This window comes from Papio anubis, chromosome 5 (genome assembly GCF_008728515.1).
Source record: "Papio anubis isolate 15944 chromosome 5, Panubis1.0, whole genome shotgun sequence".
Lineage (NCBI taxonomy): Eukaryota > Metazoa > Chordata > Mammalia > Primates > Cercopithecidae > Papio > Papio anubis.
The window spans coordinates 128,141,763-128,162,186 of NC_044980.1; the positions used below are offsets into that span (position 1 = coordinate 128,141,763).

Below are 20,424 nucleotides of genomic sequence, written 5' to 3' on the forward strand. Positions count from 1 at the left end.
GCCAGCTTGGGAGTCCTTCCAGCTTGAGGCTATCCCTGAAAGCCCACCATCCATCCACCTTGCCCACAGGGGTTCTGTCCTTCAACTGGGTCCAGACTCTGGGAGGGCCTCCTGACTCTGGCTACTTGTATTGGATTAGCCCTTCTGGAGTGTAGCAGCTCCTACATGTTCCTCCTTTATTCTCTCCCATCAGTGGGACGAGCCCACAGGGGAACGGTGGCGGGGGGGCCTGGTAACCCTGTTTATCTGTACCCCATCCTATTCCACCTCATACATTCCAGCCAAATCACGTACCTTGGATTTCCGGGCCCCTTTCTTGCCTCCTGCTTTTTTAGACACAGGCTTCTTCTGGGATGGAGACTTGGCCTTTTTGGCTGGGGGTGGTGTGATGATGGCTTCCAACTTTCCTTTGGATCCCCGCTTCTTCGCTAGCAACTCAGGGTGGATGTTGGGTAACACCCCCCCACTGGCTATGGTGACTCCTTTTAGCAGCTTTCAGGAAAACCAGAATAGCAGATGGTGAGCCAGATACCCTGCTTCTAACCTTCAAGAAGCCAGCCCTGCCCAGGACAGTCTTTTGCTTTGGGTTGGTGCAGCTCCTTCCTCCATGGCATCCTCCATGAGGATGCTGCCAGGACTCAGGCTCACTGCTCAGGGATCCAGTCCCCAGAGTCCCTCACTCAAATGGAATTTAGATCATCTCTCTCCTTCTGGGAGAGCCAAATACCTTGTTTTATCCTGCTTCCCCCAACACTCCCAATAAGGCCTTGGGGAAAAACTGCCATGGGAGGCAGGGAAGCTGCTAATTAATCCTGCAGTCCACACCTTTCATAACCAGCCAACACCAAAGCCACTCAGCTATGTTTCTTGGGCAGTATGACCACCTGCTCAAACATCAGTGGGAGATGGGAGAGCCCCATACCTGATTCAGCTCTTCATCATTGGCCACAGCCAGCAGGATGTGCCGGGGTGTGACCCGTCCCTTCTTGTTGTCTCTCGCTGCATTGCCAGCCAGCTCCAGAATCTCCGCTGTGGGGAGCAGAGATGAGCGTATGGTCATGTTAGAGGACCATGTGTCCCTGCCCCGGTCCCCATGTTCACAGTGCCAGGAACGGGCACAGGCAGCTACTTCAGGAAGCAGCTACCCTGAGGTGAAAAGCTGTGGGCAGAGTCACAGAGGTGCTGAATGGCAAAGCTGAGTATGACCTAGGAAGCCCCAGGTACAATGCCCTTGTTTGGGAGATGAAGGAATTGAAGCTGAGGGAGGAGAAGGGACCAGCCGAAGATCACTCAGTGAGTGAGTGGGAGGGCTGAGATCTGAACCCAGTTCCAGCTCCCATTTCCCAGAAAGGGTGCTTGCAGTCAGCACTGCAGATGTCACCAGGGCCAAACCCAAAGTCTTCAGCGTGGTCCCTGAGAGTATACCATGTCTGCTTATAGGGTTTCAAGGACAGGATGGCTTGCTGTTGAGGCCTGTTAACCAATCTTTGTTGATTACATTAATGCTGAATGCCTGCACATCTGGATGCAAAACTAGAAGGATGTGACTGGATTCTTTACAAAGTCAATGTCATAAATACATTTTTTAAAGGGTGTGTGTGTGGGGGCGGGGAGGTATTGTAGATTCAAAAGGCTAAAAAGACATAACGGCCAAATATAATGTGTCACTCCTTGATGAAATCCTGATTCTTTTAATAAAAGCTAGGAAACTCATTTTGGAGACAACTGAAGAGATCTGAATGTGGACTGGGTATCAGACACAGGGAGTTATTAATTTTCTTAAGTGTGATAATGGTATTGCCATTCTGTAGGGAGCACCCTTGTTCTTAGGAGATACATGCTGATGTATTTAGGGGTGAAGCATCTTGATGCCTACAATTTGCCCTCCATCCTGAAAAAGCTCTAAGGAATAAAGCAAATATGGCAAAATTTTAAGAGTTCTTAAATCCAGGTATATGATTATAAGAACATTCTTATAATGTTTATAAGACAGAATTTCCTTGAAATTCTGTCATTTGCAACAACATGGATAAACCTGGAGGACATTATGCTAAGTGAAATAAGCCAGGTACAGATGGAAAATATAGCATGAATTCATTTCTATGTGTAATCAGGGACTGGGGGTGGGGTCGGGGTGAATGCTGGTCAAAGGACATAAAGTTTCAGTTAGAAGTTTTAATGATCTATTGTGCAGAATGGTAACTATAGTTAACAATCATGTATATTTAAAAATTGTGAAAATAATAGATTTTAAAAGTTCTTAACACAAGGAAATAAGTATGTAAGGTGATGAAATAAAGAGTATTCTTGACATTCTGTATGTTTGAAGTTTTTCAAAATGAAATGTATGAGAGAAAAGAAAAACTAGAAGGGCTATGAGCATAACCCATAGTTAGTACTAAGTTAGAGTTGATTTACCTGCCACCTGGGCACAGTCTCACATGACAAGACAGGTTTTCCACAGCACCAAAGATGGTGGGAATTAGGAAGTACCCTTTGGCAAGACCTGGTTTTCTCCTTGGCATTACAGTTCTCTTGGTAACCTGTCAACCTCATCACTGTCTCCTTGTTTTCTTAGTGAGGCATACGGATAGACCCAGAATGGATCTTATATTCTCCACTTCTGCAATTCTACCCATACTGGGATGTCATTCTAGGCTACCCTTCTGGGCCACCCTTCTGGGCCCAACTCAAGTCTGACCTCCTTCCAGTACTAAAGAATTTCTAATATTTAGTTATGTTGTAAACACTATATTTCTCCAGCAACATCAGCACTCAAGAATCATTATAAAATAACTAGGAACAAAATTCTAGCTGCACGAAAATCATGTGTTAAAAATTTACAGTATGACACAGGGCATACATTTTTAAGAGGTACTAACAGCTCAACCCAATGCAAAAAATCTGCTGTATGTGTGTAAAGCTAAAAAACTGCTTGGCTACTCAAGGAAATTCTCGTATTAGCTTTGGGGGTGGGGGCGGGAGGAGATCAGACACACTTGAAACAGCAGGTTTCCCCCTAAATCCAAGGCAGGAATTCCTTTGCTCGGTAATCACCACACTGATGACACACAACTCTGTGCTTGGCAGGAAGGACCCAACACACCATGAGGCCCCTGTCTTCTCAGTGTTCCCAGGCCTGCAGGGATACACATGCCAGTGATACAGAGAGTGATAAAGAATGCCACAGGGTCCCTTACCTGGGCTTTATACATGTGAGAGCCACAAAACCAAGACAGGGTGGAAGGCAAGATAGCCAGTGCTTACATGGAATCTCGTGGAGGGGCTCACATTTCCCACTTTCATCCATCAGTTTCCACAAAGCTATTCCTTTCCCTGTACCAGTGTCAGCACAGTTTAGTTTACCAGTGGAGCAGGGAGATGGCCACCCAGCAGTTTTACTGAAGCTACCTTATCATTGATCATGGTACTGTCTCAATGCCCAGCAGTGATGGGTCCATCTTGGCCAGGCCAAAAAGGTGCCTGTGATGCCTATGTGACCTTGGGCCCTGGATACCGTGAATGCAGAAGCGCCTGCCTGGCCAGCCCAGCTTGCCCTTCATTCTCCTGTGTTCATGGACGGGAGAGCACATCCGCAATGCCACTGTCCTGCCCACGGCCCAAGAGGACACCAAACCAAGAGTCTAAGCCCAACAAGAACACAGAGCCTGGGAGCAATGGAACAGGAGGGAGATTCAGCCATGATGGGCCCTGGGCAGAATCCTTGCAGCAGGAAGGCCTGAGAGGCACATCAAGCACCACGGAGCTGTAGCCCACTTTGCTGGCTTCCCCTCCCTTCCTCAACCTTCCCCTTTTGGAGGCCACAGAGAAGTTTTGGGCCATCGGTATCTGCAGAGCCAGAATATACAGGAGGCAGCTGATGGATTACAATCTTTTGACCATAATGTGCTAAGAATGCTTTACCTGCCCCTCATTAACAGAGAGAAAGGGAGGGAGAAGGAGAATGCCCACAGTGGTGACCTGTTTTGCTAAGTCCTAAGTCCAACCCTTTGGCAAGAAAATCATTTGAAGGTAGTTTCTCAGGAAAGTGGAGGTGGCCTGTTTCCTCTTCCTGCCCAAAACATTAGAGGAAGGCCCTTCCTGAGAGAAGGCCCAGTGGCCACTGGGGGTGGGGGAGGAGGGGAAGGATGTGGTCTTTATTTTCTGCAGTGCTGCCTTCACTTTTTTTTGTGCAGGAAAAATAAGGATGATGGATAAAAAGACCTGGAAAAGTGTGGTTGGGCCCCTGACTTGGGTGAGGGCAGGCAGTATATAAAAAGGAAAAGAAAGCAATGGAGTAGCCCAGAAGTAAGCACACAGGGCTGAGAAACCTGAAGCTGGATTCTCCAGGAGCTAGAGGACATTCTTCCTGGCTTTGCAAGCTTTACTCCCTTACGCTCTTACTTTGTGACTGAAAGTTCAGTAGACTCAGTTTCTCCACTAGGGAAACTTGAAGGACTGTGCTCATGTTTTGCTATTCAACTGGGAATCAGGGATGCCACACTGGACCAACCTGTAAATGACAGTGAGTAGCAAGGTGGATGAGGAGGGGCAGGAAGGAGCATCTCAGCTCCTTGGAAAGAACTGGGTAGGGATGTCATTCTGCTGCTTTTTACCAAGGAGCCCCCAAATCCAAGACTCTTCCTTTTTGCAAAACCCCAGCTCATCTTTGATCTGCGCAAGCCAAAATTACTGCCTCCCCATACTCTTACCGTCATAGAGTGGGGCCTCAGCCCTGTGGGTAGGGAGGAGGGAGCTGGGTCAAGGAGGGATAACAAAGAGGGGCATAGATCCACCCTCCAGCTAGTTGAACAAGAGCTTTATCTTCTGTTTACGCTTGCATTTTCTTCAGATGGATAGTTACCATAGTAACCCCATCATTAAGGGACACACAAGACAGAGCACCTCAGAAACACACCTTTTATGAGAAGTATGTTCAGTGCCCCACCTCTCTCCTGCGCTGCAGCAGCAGAGGGCTGGGGCATTTCACCATGGCCAGGGAAGACGGAGGGTGCCTGACTTAACAAAAGCAGTAACCTAGAGCACACACTCATCCCTTGCCAACCATCAGTAATACCCACCCTCTCATCCTTAGTCCAGGTTTAGAAAAAGCCATCGTAAAGGGCTTTCCTAGCTAAGAAAGGGTTGTCTGCTGCAGAGAGTAGAGGTGCAAAATGCCAGCAACTCAATAAGACGGAACAGTTCCCATCTGCTCTCCAGGGCATGTTCCTATTGGAGGGAGTAGGAGGGGGAGAGAGGGTGACTGACTGCTGAGGAATTGGGGCAGGGCACACGTCACCAAAGATGTCCTGATGTAGTTTTCTTCCCTGTAAGTGATCCTCTGCTTTGCAATAGTATGGAGGGCAAAGTAATGGAGGCCCCAGGCTCAGGGCTGTACAGCAATTCCTGCCTGCCCCCCATGCACACTGGGATGGCCCTCACATCCCCACCAGCAAGGAGGGCTTTCTCCTAGGCTAGAACAGAGCCAACTTCAGCCTCTGCCTCAATCTGAATGCAGCCTATGCCTTCCTACAAGGGGGAGGGTGGATTCTTTCACTCAATTCATTTCATATTTTGGAAGGTTTTGTGTGTCTCTAAATGTTTTGTCTGTGGCCGGTCTAAAAGAAAAGGGATTCTGAGAAAGATAACCAGGAAAACACCAGATCTATGGACACAAATCCTTTTCTCCAGAGTTTCCAGTGCTCAGCCCTTGGATCCTCCCTTGAAGGGAATTTTCAGGAGCCGCAGCCTGGAGGCTGTAACCAAAATAAATGGAATCCATAAGAAACCACAGGAGGAAACTGGAAAAAGAACAATTAGAAAAAACAGAACCCCATACCAGGTTCTCCACCCCATCAAGCCAAGTCTTCTCAGTCGGTGAGTCTGTTTCCAATGACCAATACTAGACTGATTTGGGGCCCAAGGCGCTTAGGGTCCGCTCTGAAGAGGATTGTAAGTGTGGTAAAGTTCCCAATTATAAATGGTGCAAAGGGAACAGGTTGAATGGTGAGCAAACTGGCCAGCTCATTAGCTCTTCTAAGATTTTGTTTTTCAAAACACATAAGCCTCAGGTTCTCACTCCTGGCCAGGGCTAGTCTCCGGCAACTACTGAGTGGCTGGCACCATCATCTGTAGTGGCCTAGATGATGCGACCATATCCCCTCTCCTCAGAGCTGCAAGCCCTGCAGGGGCACCCTGGGCCAAACGTTCCCCAGCTTCATTGAACATGACTGTTTTAAGGCCGCTTGACAAAATTCCCACATCCTTGGGTAACAGCATGGTTTGGCAGCCTTTTTTACTACAGACCAGCCGTCTGAACATGAATACCTTTGACAGGTCTACTTTCCAAGTTCAGCCAGAGACAAAAGGCTTAGGGTCCTTTTTCTTTTTTCCAAATGTCTTGAACGAAAACATATCTGTTGTATTGAAGCATTTTGTCTATCTTCCTTCAGCAAGATGAAGTCATGGTTTGCAGAATTAGACTCCTAACAGCTAACAGGTGATGTGTTGAGGCTGCGCCAAACTCTAAACACAGCCCTTGCAATAAGAGTCAGGGGCTTTAACAGAGCCGTTTGAAGCTCTGTAAAACAGAGCTCATCTAACAAAAGAAATACTGAAAATAACAACCAGAAATCAAAGAAAAGCAAATGTTCACATAATCCCAAGGAGAAAACATGTTTGCTACAAAGCCAACAACATGACAAGCAATCTGTTTATTGTATTTCTTTCGATTCATCATCCTTCCATCAGCAGCCCTTTGAGTTCAGATCTGTTTTACACCATTCCAGAAGGCCTTAACCCAATCAACCCCAATCGGAAGGTGATTGCTAAGAGCTTCCTGCATTCTGACCACACCACAACCTCCTCCAATTCCCTTGGTGGCTCCGAGTGTTTGCAGCCACATCCCAGAATCCACTGCCCCCATCCCACCTTTTCAGGAGGTGAGTGGCAGGGTCTGAAGCCTGCCGAGCCATCAGCTCGGAGCTCTGGGCCACAGCAAAGCTCTCCATCTGCTTGTCCCAGGGGCCTCAAAAGAACCAGAATTCCACAGAGAAAATAAAACCTATAGCAGTGATTGAAAGTAGTATTCCAAAGATGGTTCCGAGTCTGACACAAACTCATCTACTGTTGTTAAGCCCATTGCAGACTCCTCCGAAAAGTCCAGGAGCCAGGGGTCTCAGAGACAGCATTTGGTCCCGTCTTCTGCATTCGCACAAAGTCTCCCAATAAGATGGAAATGCAGCTTAATTTGGGAACCTGTAAAGTAAGCTCCACTGGCTGGAACTTTCAGCCCTATTTCAAAGTTTACATTATACATAATAACAAAAGGGAGCTATGATTCTTAGCAAACATTACCTTAATCTAACCCACCAACCCAACTCAGTGCCCGAATATCTTCCTTGTCAGGAAAGTTTTCCTCTGCCTTCCTCACCTCTAGTGCTGTTTCAGCCACCCACTCTGTCTGCAGTGGAGGGCAGCAACCATGAATGGCACTGTGGTGAGAGCCTGGGGTCTGCTGACAGACTGTTGGGGTTTGGATCCCTGCTCCTGCAATTATCTGTAAGACGTGGCCAAGTGCATCTAAACCTGTTTCCTATTCTATACAGGAGGAGTGATAGCTGAGGTTACCTCTAGGCTTATGAGATTAATGAGTTACCAAGTAAAATGGTTAGTACACTCAGTAAATTCAAGCTACTACTGTTGAGGCTACAACTGCACTATTTAAAAAAGTGCGACAAGCTTGATTACAAGGAGAAAACTGTACTTCCTTTGCCTCGATTTCCTCTATCTAGAACTGGATGATTTGGACGGGTGGATTTGTGCCAAAAGGAGGAAAAAAAGCAACAGAAAACCTGGTGTTTCCTCTGCCAATAGTTTACTCTTTGCTGTTATGCTTAACAGTTAACATATGTTTGAAAAATGCACTTGAACTCGATTAACCTCAGTGCTGCCAGACAGACCTGCCTTGATGGAACACAGCACCAGGGCGCCCCCACAGGCATCTCTACCTTGGGAAGAGATCTGGGGCTTTTGTCTGACCCCAGCAGGGTGTGTAGAGCCAGGGGCTCAGGCAGTAGAAGTCAAGGCCCTGGGAAGGAGAAGGCGCCTGCGGAGGCCCTGAGAAACCTGTTCTACTCCAAGGCCTGGCTGGCAGCTGGGCAGGACTCTCTGCCCCACCAATCACTTGCTGTCAAGGACTCTCAATTAAGTTACAAGGAAATGGTTAATATGTATGTTTGTTTTGATAGGGAAAACCACAGCCATTTGTTCTTAATTCATCTCAGGAAGGGGTGAACAATCAGCAATGTCTGCTGAAATGAAATGATTTGAAGAGTATAATGTAAAGAGGAAACTCATTTAAGGAGCCCTGTCATGGTACCATTTCCCAGATGGACTCAAAGGGAAAAAGCAAGGAGCAGAACAGTGAGCTTCGTGGGCTGCGCTGTGTTGGGGGAGGCGGCGATGTCTGTGATCGGGCTACACATGTTCATCAAGACAGAGGAGCAGCTTTGCCCACTGGGAGCAGAATCAGGGACTTGTTCAGAGGGAGACGTTTTGTTCTATTCCCTTTTGTGCTGTTTGAATTTATGTTCTGTATATTTTCCTTTCAAAATGAAAATAATTAAAACGCTGGATAGATGAGAAGCTACAGGCACTTTTGCTACCCACTGCCCCAGCTGGCCTTTGGTACCACAGGTCACAAGCATCCTTACCCTCAGACACTCTGCCCCAGCCTGCTTAATCCTGCTTCTCCCAAAAAAAAAAGGTTCTGAGCATGTGAAGACTCTTTTTTCATGGCTGTTTTTAGAGCAGTGTGAGTGTGTCACAGAAAGGGAGGCCCCTGAGAGGGGACTATAGCTCCTGGGGTCTTTACCAGCCTGGCCTCTGTGCTGTCTGCCTGTGTGGATTCCTGACACTGAGGGCCACTTGTCTAAGGATTTGCCTGAGCTCCAACACCTAGGATTCCACCTCCTCTTCGCTAAGGGGACAATAAAGGACACTGGCCAAAAAGCTTTCCATCTCCAGTCCTCAGCACCACTGAGTGACACAAGCTCCCCACACCTGACTGGGCACTGCCCTCTCCGAGGCCTGCTGTGGCTCCTCAGGGCAGCTCTCTGCCCAGTACGTCACTTGCTCTGCCACTGCTACGGCAGCAGTTCCAACATGCACCAGACCGCCCCTTCCCTGCAGGCCAGCACATGTCACTCCAGGGGACTTCGCCCCTCCTGTGCTCACACCCACCTCCTGTCTGCGTGCTCTAGACTTTCCTCATCCCTGTCCAGGGTTGCCTGTCCTTCAAGGCCTATCTTGCAGGAACCCTGTCCTCCCTGTCCATACCAGGCCACAGGAATGTCTCTGGCAATCACCCATGACTGTTGCAGAGTCTGTCCCCTCAGGCTGTGTCTTCATCAAGCCAGCCGTGGGGACCGGGCATTTACCAGTCTTCCTGAGGTGTCCGCTAGCTGCTTCAAGGCAAAGGAAATGCAAAGTGAATGAAGTGCTCTGGGGTCCAATTCCTTTGACTGCTAAGGTTTCTGTGCTGTGTGACTTTGGAGAAGTTACTTAAACTCTGAGCCTCAATTTGCTCCTAAGAAAGAGAGGTGGATTGAGGATTCAATGAGTTACCAAATATAAAGCATTTAATCAGTGCCTAGCACACAGTAACTGTTCAACATACTGCAGATTTTTGGAACTTAACTGTTCCACCTTTACCTAGAACTCAGAGCACTTCCCCCCATGTCCATGAAACTAGTATTACAACCCACAGTTAGAATATGACTAGAGACTGCCAGGGCCTGGGGTGGGAGTAAAAGAGCAAGAAAAACAATGCTACTCAAGTTAAGTCAAGTACCCTGATTTTCTGAATGAACAGCAGATATTGACTTTTAGCAGTCAACACTCAGATTTATAGAGGCAACATAAATATGAACCAAAGACTACCTCAGCTACCAGTTACCACAAGGAGAATCAATCAGGATATTGATGGCAAGGGAAACCAACACATCAGCCATTTCCACAGGCCTTGGGTTTGTTTTCACGATTCCCACAGCTCTGCAGGGAATGCGCCTTCTATAAAAACCCAGAGTGTCCCCTGTAGGCAGATGGGGTGATGTCAACCCCACGAGAGGATATCTCAGCATCAGGCGCCACTATGGGCCTCTAAAGAGCCCAGCACTGGGTGCCAGGGAACACACACGTTCAGGTCACTAAATGGAAGATGCACTTGCCTAAAAAGGAAGCAGGTGGGGTGGGAAGAGGAGGAAGAAAGGGAGGGAAGCCAGGGTCAGAGCGGTAGGCTGAGAGAAGCAGCCCGGCAAATCCAAGGAGGGTTTATGTCATCTTCTTGGCAACCAGACCTGGAAGGGGTTGGTGGGAAGAGACAGAGGGAGGCTAACTATGATTAATACCCTTTGGGTTTGTCTTCTTGCTAGAGTTTATTTATAGCTCTGAGGAGTGGCTCTTTGCTTTCAGGAGATTTTACTCTGGGTTGACTTGACTAGACATAGAAGCCTTCAGGCAGGAGAAAGCAAGCAAAAACACTGTAAATATGTTCTATCGGTTGCTGATATTTTAACAGGAAGACAGTGGGAGAGAAGACATTTGCAGAATTCTTACCTACTTCCTTCTCCTTTCAGTGAGAAAGTGTTAATAGTTCTTTTAGAAGCCCGTCCTGATGGTCATCCATGGAAGATGCCTGGGATGCTGGGTCCCACTCCTGGGACACTGCTATCTCTAATCAGCTGGGCAGCTCCTGACTTCCTCTGCTTTTCAAGGTATTGCCGAGACCTCCTCCATGGCTTTTTTGGGCAGACATGAGGATCAGCCCTTGCTACATTTCTAACTCCCTCCTGTTTGCCAGCAACAGCTGACCCGCTGCGTACCTCCCCTCACACAGGTGTGGCCCACTCTGCCCCCGTGTTAATCCTAATCATGCTTCATTTAAAAATACAGGAGTCTAGTTTAATTCTCATCCTCATCAATTTCCTGGTAGCATCTGACATTACCAATACTCCCTCCCCGTGAAACTCATCATTCCTCTAACTAGTCTTCTTAGCTTTCAATAAAAAACTATTTACCATGTAGCTGCAGAGTATCTGGCCTTGTCCTGGGAGCTGTCTACAAAGGTGAGGGAGGGGTGGGGAAGGCCTGGGGTCACTAATGTGGCTCTGATGTGAGGCACGTCACAGGCACCCTATAAATCTGTGGAAATCAACCATGATTCTTTTGACCCCAGCACCCAGCTTGGGACTTTGCACCTAACTCTTTCACAAATCAGTCATTCCAAATAAATTACTAAACAAGTGAACTAAGCACTGCAGTGGTCAGTGGTGATTAAGGATGGCAGTGAAGGGAGGTTCTCCAAGGCCCAGGCCTAGTTTCATGTTTTAGAACATACACCTGGGTTCCGTAGCAGGCAGCATGAACTATAAAGCTATCATCCCAGGGAACACAGCCCCAGGATGGCCCAAGATCCAGGCAGGCCTCAACTCACAGTCCCATGTCAGCCTTGAGTTAGCTGAGGGGGTCTAGGGGTGTTAAGGGATTAAGGGCAGATCAAAGATCTCATATTCTCCCAAGATCTTGGCCCAAATATAAATAAGACAGCCTCTGCATACTACATGTGCCCATTATCCTTTTCATTTCCTGTATTTTTGCATTTTATTTTCTAGATTTATTTTTAAATAAAAAGGAAAAAGATCATCTTTTAAGAGACATGTAACATATGTAAGAACTAGTAACATGGATTATCTCCTGGGAAGATAATTGGATATGCAAAAGAGCCGGAAGGGCAATGCATGTCTCACTGTATATCCTTTGATAGCGAGTGAATTTATCATTGGTGTTATTACTTATTAGAGAAAATAAGTTCAACAAAAGTAAAAAGACAAAGACCTAACGGATATGGGAAATAAGTATATAAACAAGACAGATAAATAAAGCAGAAAATAAACATCCAGAAATAGCCCTAATTATATCTAGAAATTTCATGTCTGATAAAGGTGGCATCTCAGATTACCAGGAAAAAGATGAAATATTCAATTGTGTTTGGATAACTGGATAACCATGTGAAGTAAAATTAACTTGATCCCTATCTCCCACCATACAACATGGTAAATTCCAAATAAGTCAAAGTATAAATGTGAAAAACCATAAAAACATTGAGCAAAAGCATGAAGAAAAGTCTTTACAGCTTTGGAAGGAGGCAAGCTTTCCTAACAATGATTCAAAATCCAGCAGAAATAGATGCAAAGATTCCATATATTAGAATTATTTAAATAATGAATATAAAATAATCATGTGAAATATATTTAAGTAAAACTTAAAATGAAGAGAAAAAAGATGATAAAGAATGCCCAATCATTAGCCAAGCACACTGGCATGCACCTATGGTCTCAGCTACTCAGGAGGCTGAGGTGGGAGGCTCACTTGAGCCCAGAAGACAGAGGCTGCAGTGAGCCATGTTCATGCCACTGCACTCCAGCCTGGGCAACAGAGTGAGATCCTATTTCAAAAAAAAAAAAAAAGTCAAGTAGATTCAAAAAAGAATGAAATAGGACTTCTATAAATGAAAATATCATGACTGAAATTTAAAATTCAGTGCCTCAATCTGTTTAATAGAGCAGATCAGATACGGCTGGAGAAAGAGTTAGTAAAAATGAAGATAGTTCTAGAAGACAGATGAAAAGTAATTATCCAGAAAGTAGTCCAGAAAGACATGAATTAAAAACATGACTGAGATTAACAGATACAGAAGACAGAGTAAAATACTAACATAGGTTTAATTTGTGTTCCGTAAGAAGTGACTAGTATAGAGAAACTGTTTGAAGAAATGATGGCTGAAAACTTTATAGATGCGACAGGCATGTTCAAAAACAGAAGTAGATGACACTTATCACCAAAAGACCCTCACTAAATAAAATTCTAAAGGATGTACTTCAGTAAGAAGTAAATAGATCCCAAATGGAAGGTCTAGATGAAAAGAAGGCACACTTAATTTTGTTCACACCTTTTTCGTTGCCTGATTCCAGAAACAGGGGTGTTAAGGGATTAAGGGCAGCCTCTGCATACTACATGTGCCCATTATCCTTTTCATTTCCTGTATTTTTGCATTTTATTTTCTAGATTTATTTTTAAATAAAAAGGAAAAAGATCATCTTTTAAGAGACATGTAACATATGTAAGAACTAGTAACATGGATTATCTCCTGGGAAGATAATTGGATATGCAAAAGAGCCGGAAGGGCAATGCATATCCCTTTTTGTCATGGGATTTGTCATCAGGTTTTGTCATGCTGTGTGTTTGTCCGTTGGCCCAAGCAAAAGCAGAGCCCTTCATATGGAACTTGACTACCCATCTGTAGACCCTGATGGTAGAAATAACAGTTGCATTTTGCCCTTCAAAGTGATATCATGAGACAGCAGTGAGATTCCTTTGACTTTTGAAGATTTCCAGGCAACATGGCTTATCTTCGAGATAGCAATGAGATTTTCAACAAATGGTGCTAGAACAACTAGACTAGACATCCACATGCAAAAAAGCCAAGTCTAGACACAAGCTTTACATGCTTTACAAAAATTAACTCAAATTGGATCATAGACCTAAATGTAGAAGGCAAACCCATAAAAATCCTAGAAGATAACATAGGAGAAAATCTAGGTGACTTTGGGTTTGGCAGTAACTTCCTGGACACAACACCAAGGGTACAATCTATACCATAAATAATTACTAAGCTGGTCTTTATGAAAATCAAGTATTTCTACTCTGTAAAGGACATTGTTAGGGGAATGAGAAGGCAAGCCATAGAGTGGAAGAAAATATTTGTATGAAGAAGCAATAAGGTCTTTCCCCTCTCAGATCCAAGTATTACAGTCTGACTGCTGGCCTTGGGAGAGCAGGGGAAAATGGGCCCATTGCTTCACAAAGTAGGCTCAGATCATGTTTACACTCTCCTCAACAACTTCGTGGACTCTTTAGAAGGACCATGAAGAACCAGATAAAAACTGTTTATGAGCTCTACAGCTGGATTCACATGCCCTGGGAGAAGCATGTTATCAAGCTATGCTGCACCTTCACATCTTGGGTAAGACAGAGAAGGTGGAATTCCACCTCCTGGTGGCTTCCAGGCTCTAGCCTCAAACCCTGAGGCCTGACCCACTTGGATCGGTTAACTTGCTGGCCATATAATACCACATCATCAGGGAAATGTCAAAGACACATAGTATTGAACTGATTCTTTTTCAAATGCTCAGTGAATGTTTATCCACCATGGAATCATCTATTCCCAGGGGAGACTGAAGGAGGATTGGCAACTTAGATTATGTGGTGAACACCTCCTAAAGTACTTCACAATTTGCTTTGTAAGAGTATGCACTGTGATGTTTCTGTGACTGGCCGTCAATGAAGGTCATCAATAGCATATGTTAATAAAAACAAATAATTAGACTAAAGGCTGTCCTTTACACATACACAAAAGACATTAAATGTCAGCTGCTGTATCTGGGTAGTGGGATTATGAATGAGTTTAGTTTCTTAATTTTCAAATTACTCACATAACCAGAAAAGGGAACATGCACTTAAATATACCCTGCACACTGAGTACCCACTGGAGTTTCAATTTCAGTGTTTTTTCTCTAGTTGTAACCCCTTGACTCCTTAAAATTCTTAATCTTTCCTTTCCTGTGTGGTGTGGTGTGTGGTGTGTGTGTGTGTTTTAATTTTAGGAAAACAGGGTGAGGGAAGGGCTTTGCAGAACACAGCAAATGCTGTAACATAAGACCCAGTGCAGCATGAGTGTCCAAGAAGGTACTAGCAAGCATTAGCTGGGTTCTGGCCTGAAGTGTCAGTTAGTCTAAGGGAGGTGCACTCATGCAAACAAGCAAGGATGTGGGAGCTCCTAGAACCTTGGAGCATCATAGAGCCAAGCCTGACTGTCCTCTTCTTCCTGCTCTGCTTTTAGCTGTCTGAGTCCGGGACACATTTGAGTGTCCCGGATAGGAAGGTGGTAAAGAGGTTTGGGACTTATTTTCAAGGTAAGTGACAGAGCCAACTGCAGGCTCTGCCTACCTCAATCTTCCAAGCTTGTAGGATTGCTTCCCACATCAGAAATGCCAAGTGAGATGGATGCTGGCTGAAATGAGTATCAGTGTAACAGGATGTGCTGCTGACAGGAACAGACTCTCTCTACCCACCTCTAGGAGATGGAGGCAGGGATGGGTTGTGGCCCTATGACTACCACCAAGGGGATATGCAACATCTGATCTGAGTTAGAGACTGGAAGTCAAACAAGCTGAAACTTGGGATGAGGACCATCACTTTGTTAGCCAAAACCAGATGGCAAAGTGTATTTCTAACAACATCCCGTTTCCTTGGGGTTTTATTTCATGATGTAGTCAAGTCCAACGGCTGGGCCTCATCCAGTCTGTAAAATGGCTAAAGATCACTCATGTGACCCTGCTTCTTCCCCAGGTCAGGAGCTGGCTCCATAAACTGCACAAGGATTGGCCAAGTACCCACAGGTAGCTTCAAATTGGGGCATCTGCTATCGGAGGATGCTGGGTGCCTGCTGGAGGAGTGTGAAGGCTCTGGTCATTGACAAAAGACAGAAAAAGGAACAAGATTACTGGAGACTCCCTTCCTCTCTCATACTTTAACCCTAAAGTTAATAGTTAACATCTGGGCACTTACAATGTCCAGGCATGAAATAAGGACATCACATGCATGCTCTCACATCAGCCTCATAAGAACCTGATGAGACAGCTACTGTGATCCTCATTTTACAGAGTATAAAACCATAGCATGGAGATGTGAGTGACTTGCCTAAGCCACAAGTAAGAAGTGGCAACTCTGGCACCAATGCCCAGACTCTAAACCACACAGCTGTAGAACACAGTGGACCCCAAGTAGTCCCCAGAGCTGGTCACCAAGGAGATGCTAGTTCCCTGCTTCAGAAGCACCTAGTCCTAGGTTGGCACTGCAGCTCAGCAGTCCTCTTAGTAATCCCTGGGCATCCAGATCCCTCCCATCTCTCCCACAGGGGCCTTTGGAAGGCAGGGGGCCTGGCCCAGCTACTTCAAATGGGCCTCCATGTGGCACACCCCATCACCATGCCTGCAATTGTTGATGCCACCTGTAAGAGTCTAGGCCATGCAGAGAAGAAAACAATCCCTTCTTAGGGACTTCAATGACACCTAAACAAGCAGGACAGCTCTGGTAACTGGTTAATAAACATTCTCCAGAAAGCATTTCCTGACACCCACTTGCGGTCCTGTTTCCCCCTTTGCAGCATGGGTTGTCCTGCATCACCATAGCCTTTCTCTTGTCTATACCTGTTTCTGGGCAGGAAGCCCTTTGGGGATGGGGATGGGTTGGTCTGTAGCTGTGTAAGGGACATTACAGCTCTCAGCAAGGAGAGCTTGAGTGAGTGGGACTTCCCTCAGATGTCTGCCTAGTGTTGGAACACCACGTCGGGGTCACATCCTTGACCAGACCCTAAGCTGCGTGAAGGCTGGTACTCCAGTTTCTCCCTCTCTCTGTAGCTTCCCCATGTTCTGGAAGGAGCTGGCCTGCACCCAGCAGGCACATCAAGATAGATAAGTGGTTGGCAGAGCCCCTCTCCCAGTTCTTGCGGGGCTGGCTGGCACCTCTCCAGGGCTCAGCTGATTTCTCCTCCTCAGAGAAGCCTTCCCCGGCCAGCTCATCTCCAAGCTCCCAAGCAGCCTGGTCCCTCATTTGGCCTACTTTCACTCCTTGCAACACTTTCAGTCTCTAAACTGTCTAGGTTGGCTGGCTGTCTCTTTTTCAGACAAGAGTGTGAGCTCCATGAAGCAGAGGCCACTCTGCCCTGATCACTCCTGCACTCTCACACAGAGCCTAGCACGATGCCTGGCAGACAACATGTGGAGTGAATGAGAAAAAGGCCTTTAGGGAAACAAAAGTGAAGAGGAGAACAGAAAGAGGGCCTGGACACACTTCCTTCTCACTCAAGGGCCAAAAAACAAAGTTCTAAGTGGGTGGATACCCAGAAGGTCTAACATCCATGTGCTCCCACATCCCCACCCAATAGGCTAAGGGCTGGCCACCTTCTGAGGACAGTCAGTGTGGGTGTGTGGCACTGTTCTGAGGGGTGGAACAGAGCAGCATCCTCAGTAGACATGGCCCCAGAGTCTGGCTCCTCTCCCATCACAAAACAGGACATAAGTGACCACAGCAGTGACTGGGCACAGCTCTGACTGCTCAGGACATCCTCCTGAGGTCAGTTGGGCCTGGCTCCATGTTGGGGGCAGGTATGATCATGCCAATGACTCAGTGCCACATGCAGGCAGAGGAAATGCCTCAGATTCAGCCAACTGGAATCTGAGGAAGGTCTTCATAAAATTTAAAAATACATATTATTATTTAATATACAAGAGTTGATGTGGCTGATGCCAGAGTAAGGATCTGCTCTGAGCTACTTTTCCAGTGATAGTGATGGGCTGTCCTGGCCAGTCCCATGCCCTGCTGTGACCTCTCCTATACACCCACAATAGCTGGGGATAGGGAGGATGGATGTGTGAGACACTGAGTCAAGGTCTCTAGCCCCCATGAGAATGGACCGCTGACATCCACCTCAGGAGCACTGGGCTCAGATTCAGAACCAGCTATGCCCAGACCAGGAAAACAGATTTCTGTGCAGCACAGGTAGTAGTTGCCTGAGATATGACAAAGCAATGATACTCCCTTCTCATGCCCTTCAAAAAAGAAGGGAAAGCTAGATGGAAGAAATGACACTGAGGTTGTACTTGACCTAATGATAGTCTCTGTTAACATCCCAGGAATGGGCATCATGGCATTTGGGAGCCAGGGGCTGCCTGGGTTTGTATAGCACATTAGCTTTCCCATTATGCGCACAGCCCCTTTGGCCTTCACAACAGCCTGGAGTTGGAGTAGGGACAGTTGACTCCATTTGAGTTGTAAGGAAATTGGGGTCCAGAAAGGTTAGGTAACTCCCTCTAGGTCACACAGCATGTACACTAACTAGGCAAGAACTAAAATGTCTTCTGTTTCCTATCTAGTAACTTCTCCCGGTCTCCCTGGCTGACTGCCAAACATATATATAGCTTTCCTGGGTGTGTCACCTAAGTTCTGGGCTTGTTTCCTCATCTACACAGAAGAATCGTGCTTAGTTCACATTACCAGGCCTGCCACCTATAAGAGTCCTTGCTAAGCAGAAAGTCAAAAGTCCCAAAATATGTACAAATACTTAAATCTAACACTATTACTTTTCATGGCCAGATGCTTTCAACAGAACACAAAAACTTTACCTTCCTGATGACTGTGTTTGCTATGGGGAAACCCTTGGCCTTGTCTTACTGAGAGAGCAGGGAGTGCAGGAAGCAACCCAGCTCTTCCGCTGCCTGGCTGTATCACTTTGGGAGAGGTACCCCATCTTGCGGAGTTGCCCCTTTCTGGCTGTAGCAGAGGTGGCTGCAAGAATCAGAGTACTCTTTCCTGGCACCTACAGACCCACCTGATCGTGTCTCAGGCAATACATAGTAAAAGCACTACGACAGGACAGCAGGATTGGGGTCCCTTCTCAATCCCTTGCAGGCCATATACAACCCCAGACAAATCCTTTATGCTTTGAGGCCTGGCTTTCTCATCACTAAAAATGGGGGTAGTCTCCCTCCCTTCCCAGCTGGCTTTGCACAATTGCTATGAAGCCACAAATAAGACTGTATCTGTGAACAGGACAAAGGACCCCTTGGAGAGAAGGCTGAGTCCCAGACTGGGGCAAGGGAAGTCCAGGGTAAGGTTGGAATATCTTATTGTGTTAGAAGGGCAAGAAAATGTACAGAAATTGATGGAGACATGGCAAAAGGATATCAGAACCAGCCTGAAGATCAAATTTGAGGTAATGTGAGCATTAAAGTAAGGAAATGAATATAACTTACTAAATTTTAAAAAATCTGTAAACCAACATTGATACTTCAAAAAAAAGAGGAAGGGCACAGGGAAAGGTTTTATTACAAAAGAATGCCAACTAAGAAATGCAGAAATAAAAGAAATTTTTAAAATCACTATTTTATAACCACCAAGAAATGAAGAAACAACCCACTGTTTTATAACCACCACTGTAATAAAAAATTCAGGTAAAATCATCAAGGGTTGCTGAAGCCACTGGGTGAAATACCGTGGTACAGGATGTGCAGAAATCCAACAGATACCACCTTAACTGAATAAGCAAGCAGAACATCTCCAGTGATGGGACAAACCAAGTCAGGTGCCTCCCAACGTGATGCACAGAGAAGGATGCAGCATCTCTGATGCCATTCTCCTAAGAAAATGCTCATCCTGAATCTAATCCTAAAACCAACCCAGATTGGAGGACATTCTGCCAAACAACTAGCCTGGACTCTTCAAAAGTATCAATGTCATGAAAGATTTTTTAAAAGCTGGCGAACTGTTCAAAATTAAGTAAGACTAACAAACTGGCAGTCAAATGCAATATATAATTCTGAAATGGATCCTGGACCAGGAAAGAAAACCAAACAAAATTATAAAGTACATTATTGGGACAACTGAGGAAATTTCAAAATGGACTACGTAACAGCCAAAAATAAATACAGAAATATCCACATATATGCTTGCATGCACACACACAGTGAGGGGAGATAAGGCAGATGAGGCAAGACGTTAACAACTAGATCTAGGTGAAAATGTTTCTTGTACTCTTCTTGTAACTTTTCTGTAGGTTTGAGCTGTTTCAAAATAAAAGAAATAAACGTGGTCTTTTGAGAACTATGAGAACTTCTGTATCTGAGCCAGTGGTGTCTGGGTTGACTGAGGTACACTCACCTGTCAGGTATTCCAGGACGGCGGCCATGTACACGGGTGCCCCCACTCCAATCCTGTACTTGGGGTGGCCTTTCTTGATGTATCGCAGCATCCGCCCCACAGGAAAGATGACTCCTGCTTTGGCAGACCGGGAAGTCTTGGTGGACTTCTTCTTCCCACCGCGGCTCGACATGGCGGTGGCCCTGGAGGCTGATCAGTGAGCACACTGTGAAGGCAAGAGGCACACCGGTCAGGGTGGCTGGGGACAGCACATGTCCCCTTTCCAGGTACACTCCGGTCCCCTGGAAGGCACTGGGCCTGCATGCAGATGCCACTGTCTGTAGCTGCGGAGCCCTCTGAGTCCAGGTGATGCACTCTGCTGGAGCAGTTTGATCCCTGAAAAGAAAGGCTTGGCTTTGCACAATTTATACCATGACATCGATTTTATTGGCCACTTCCATTTAAATGTTACACTGACAATGACTGCTCTTAAGTGCCTTGCCATTATGCCACATGATGAAAATGAAAATGGGATTTCTTGGCCACATTCTATACACTTGTTTAATAATTGCATTTTCATACACTTGAGACTGGGGCTGATAAATTTAC

General features: G+C 46.0%; 1 protein-coding gene across 4 annotated transcripts in view; it reads right to left on the reverse strand.

Moving 5' to 3' along the window:
* Positions 1–20,424, reverse strand: part of LOC100998964 (core histone macro-H2A.1) — a 66,163-nt gene that overhangs the window by 35,169 nt on the left and 10,570 nt on the right. For all 4 annotated transcript variants that reach the window (XM_009209114.4, XM_009209113.4, XM_003900118.5 and 1 more), the window contains exons 2-4: positions 19,837–20,041; positions 923–1,029; positions 295–492 (exon numbers count right to left, since the gene is read on the reverse strand). In XM_009209114.4, the coding sequence (XP_009207378.1) occupies positions 295–492; positions 923–1,029; positions 19,837–20,008 (477 nt within the window). In that variant the 5' untranslated portion in view covers positions 20,009–20,041. The remainder of the gene's footprint in view (positions 1–294; positions 493–922; positions 1,030–19,836; positions 20,042–20,424) is intronic.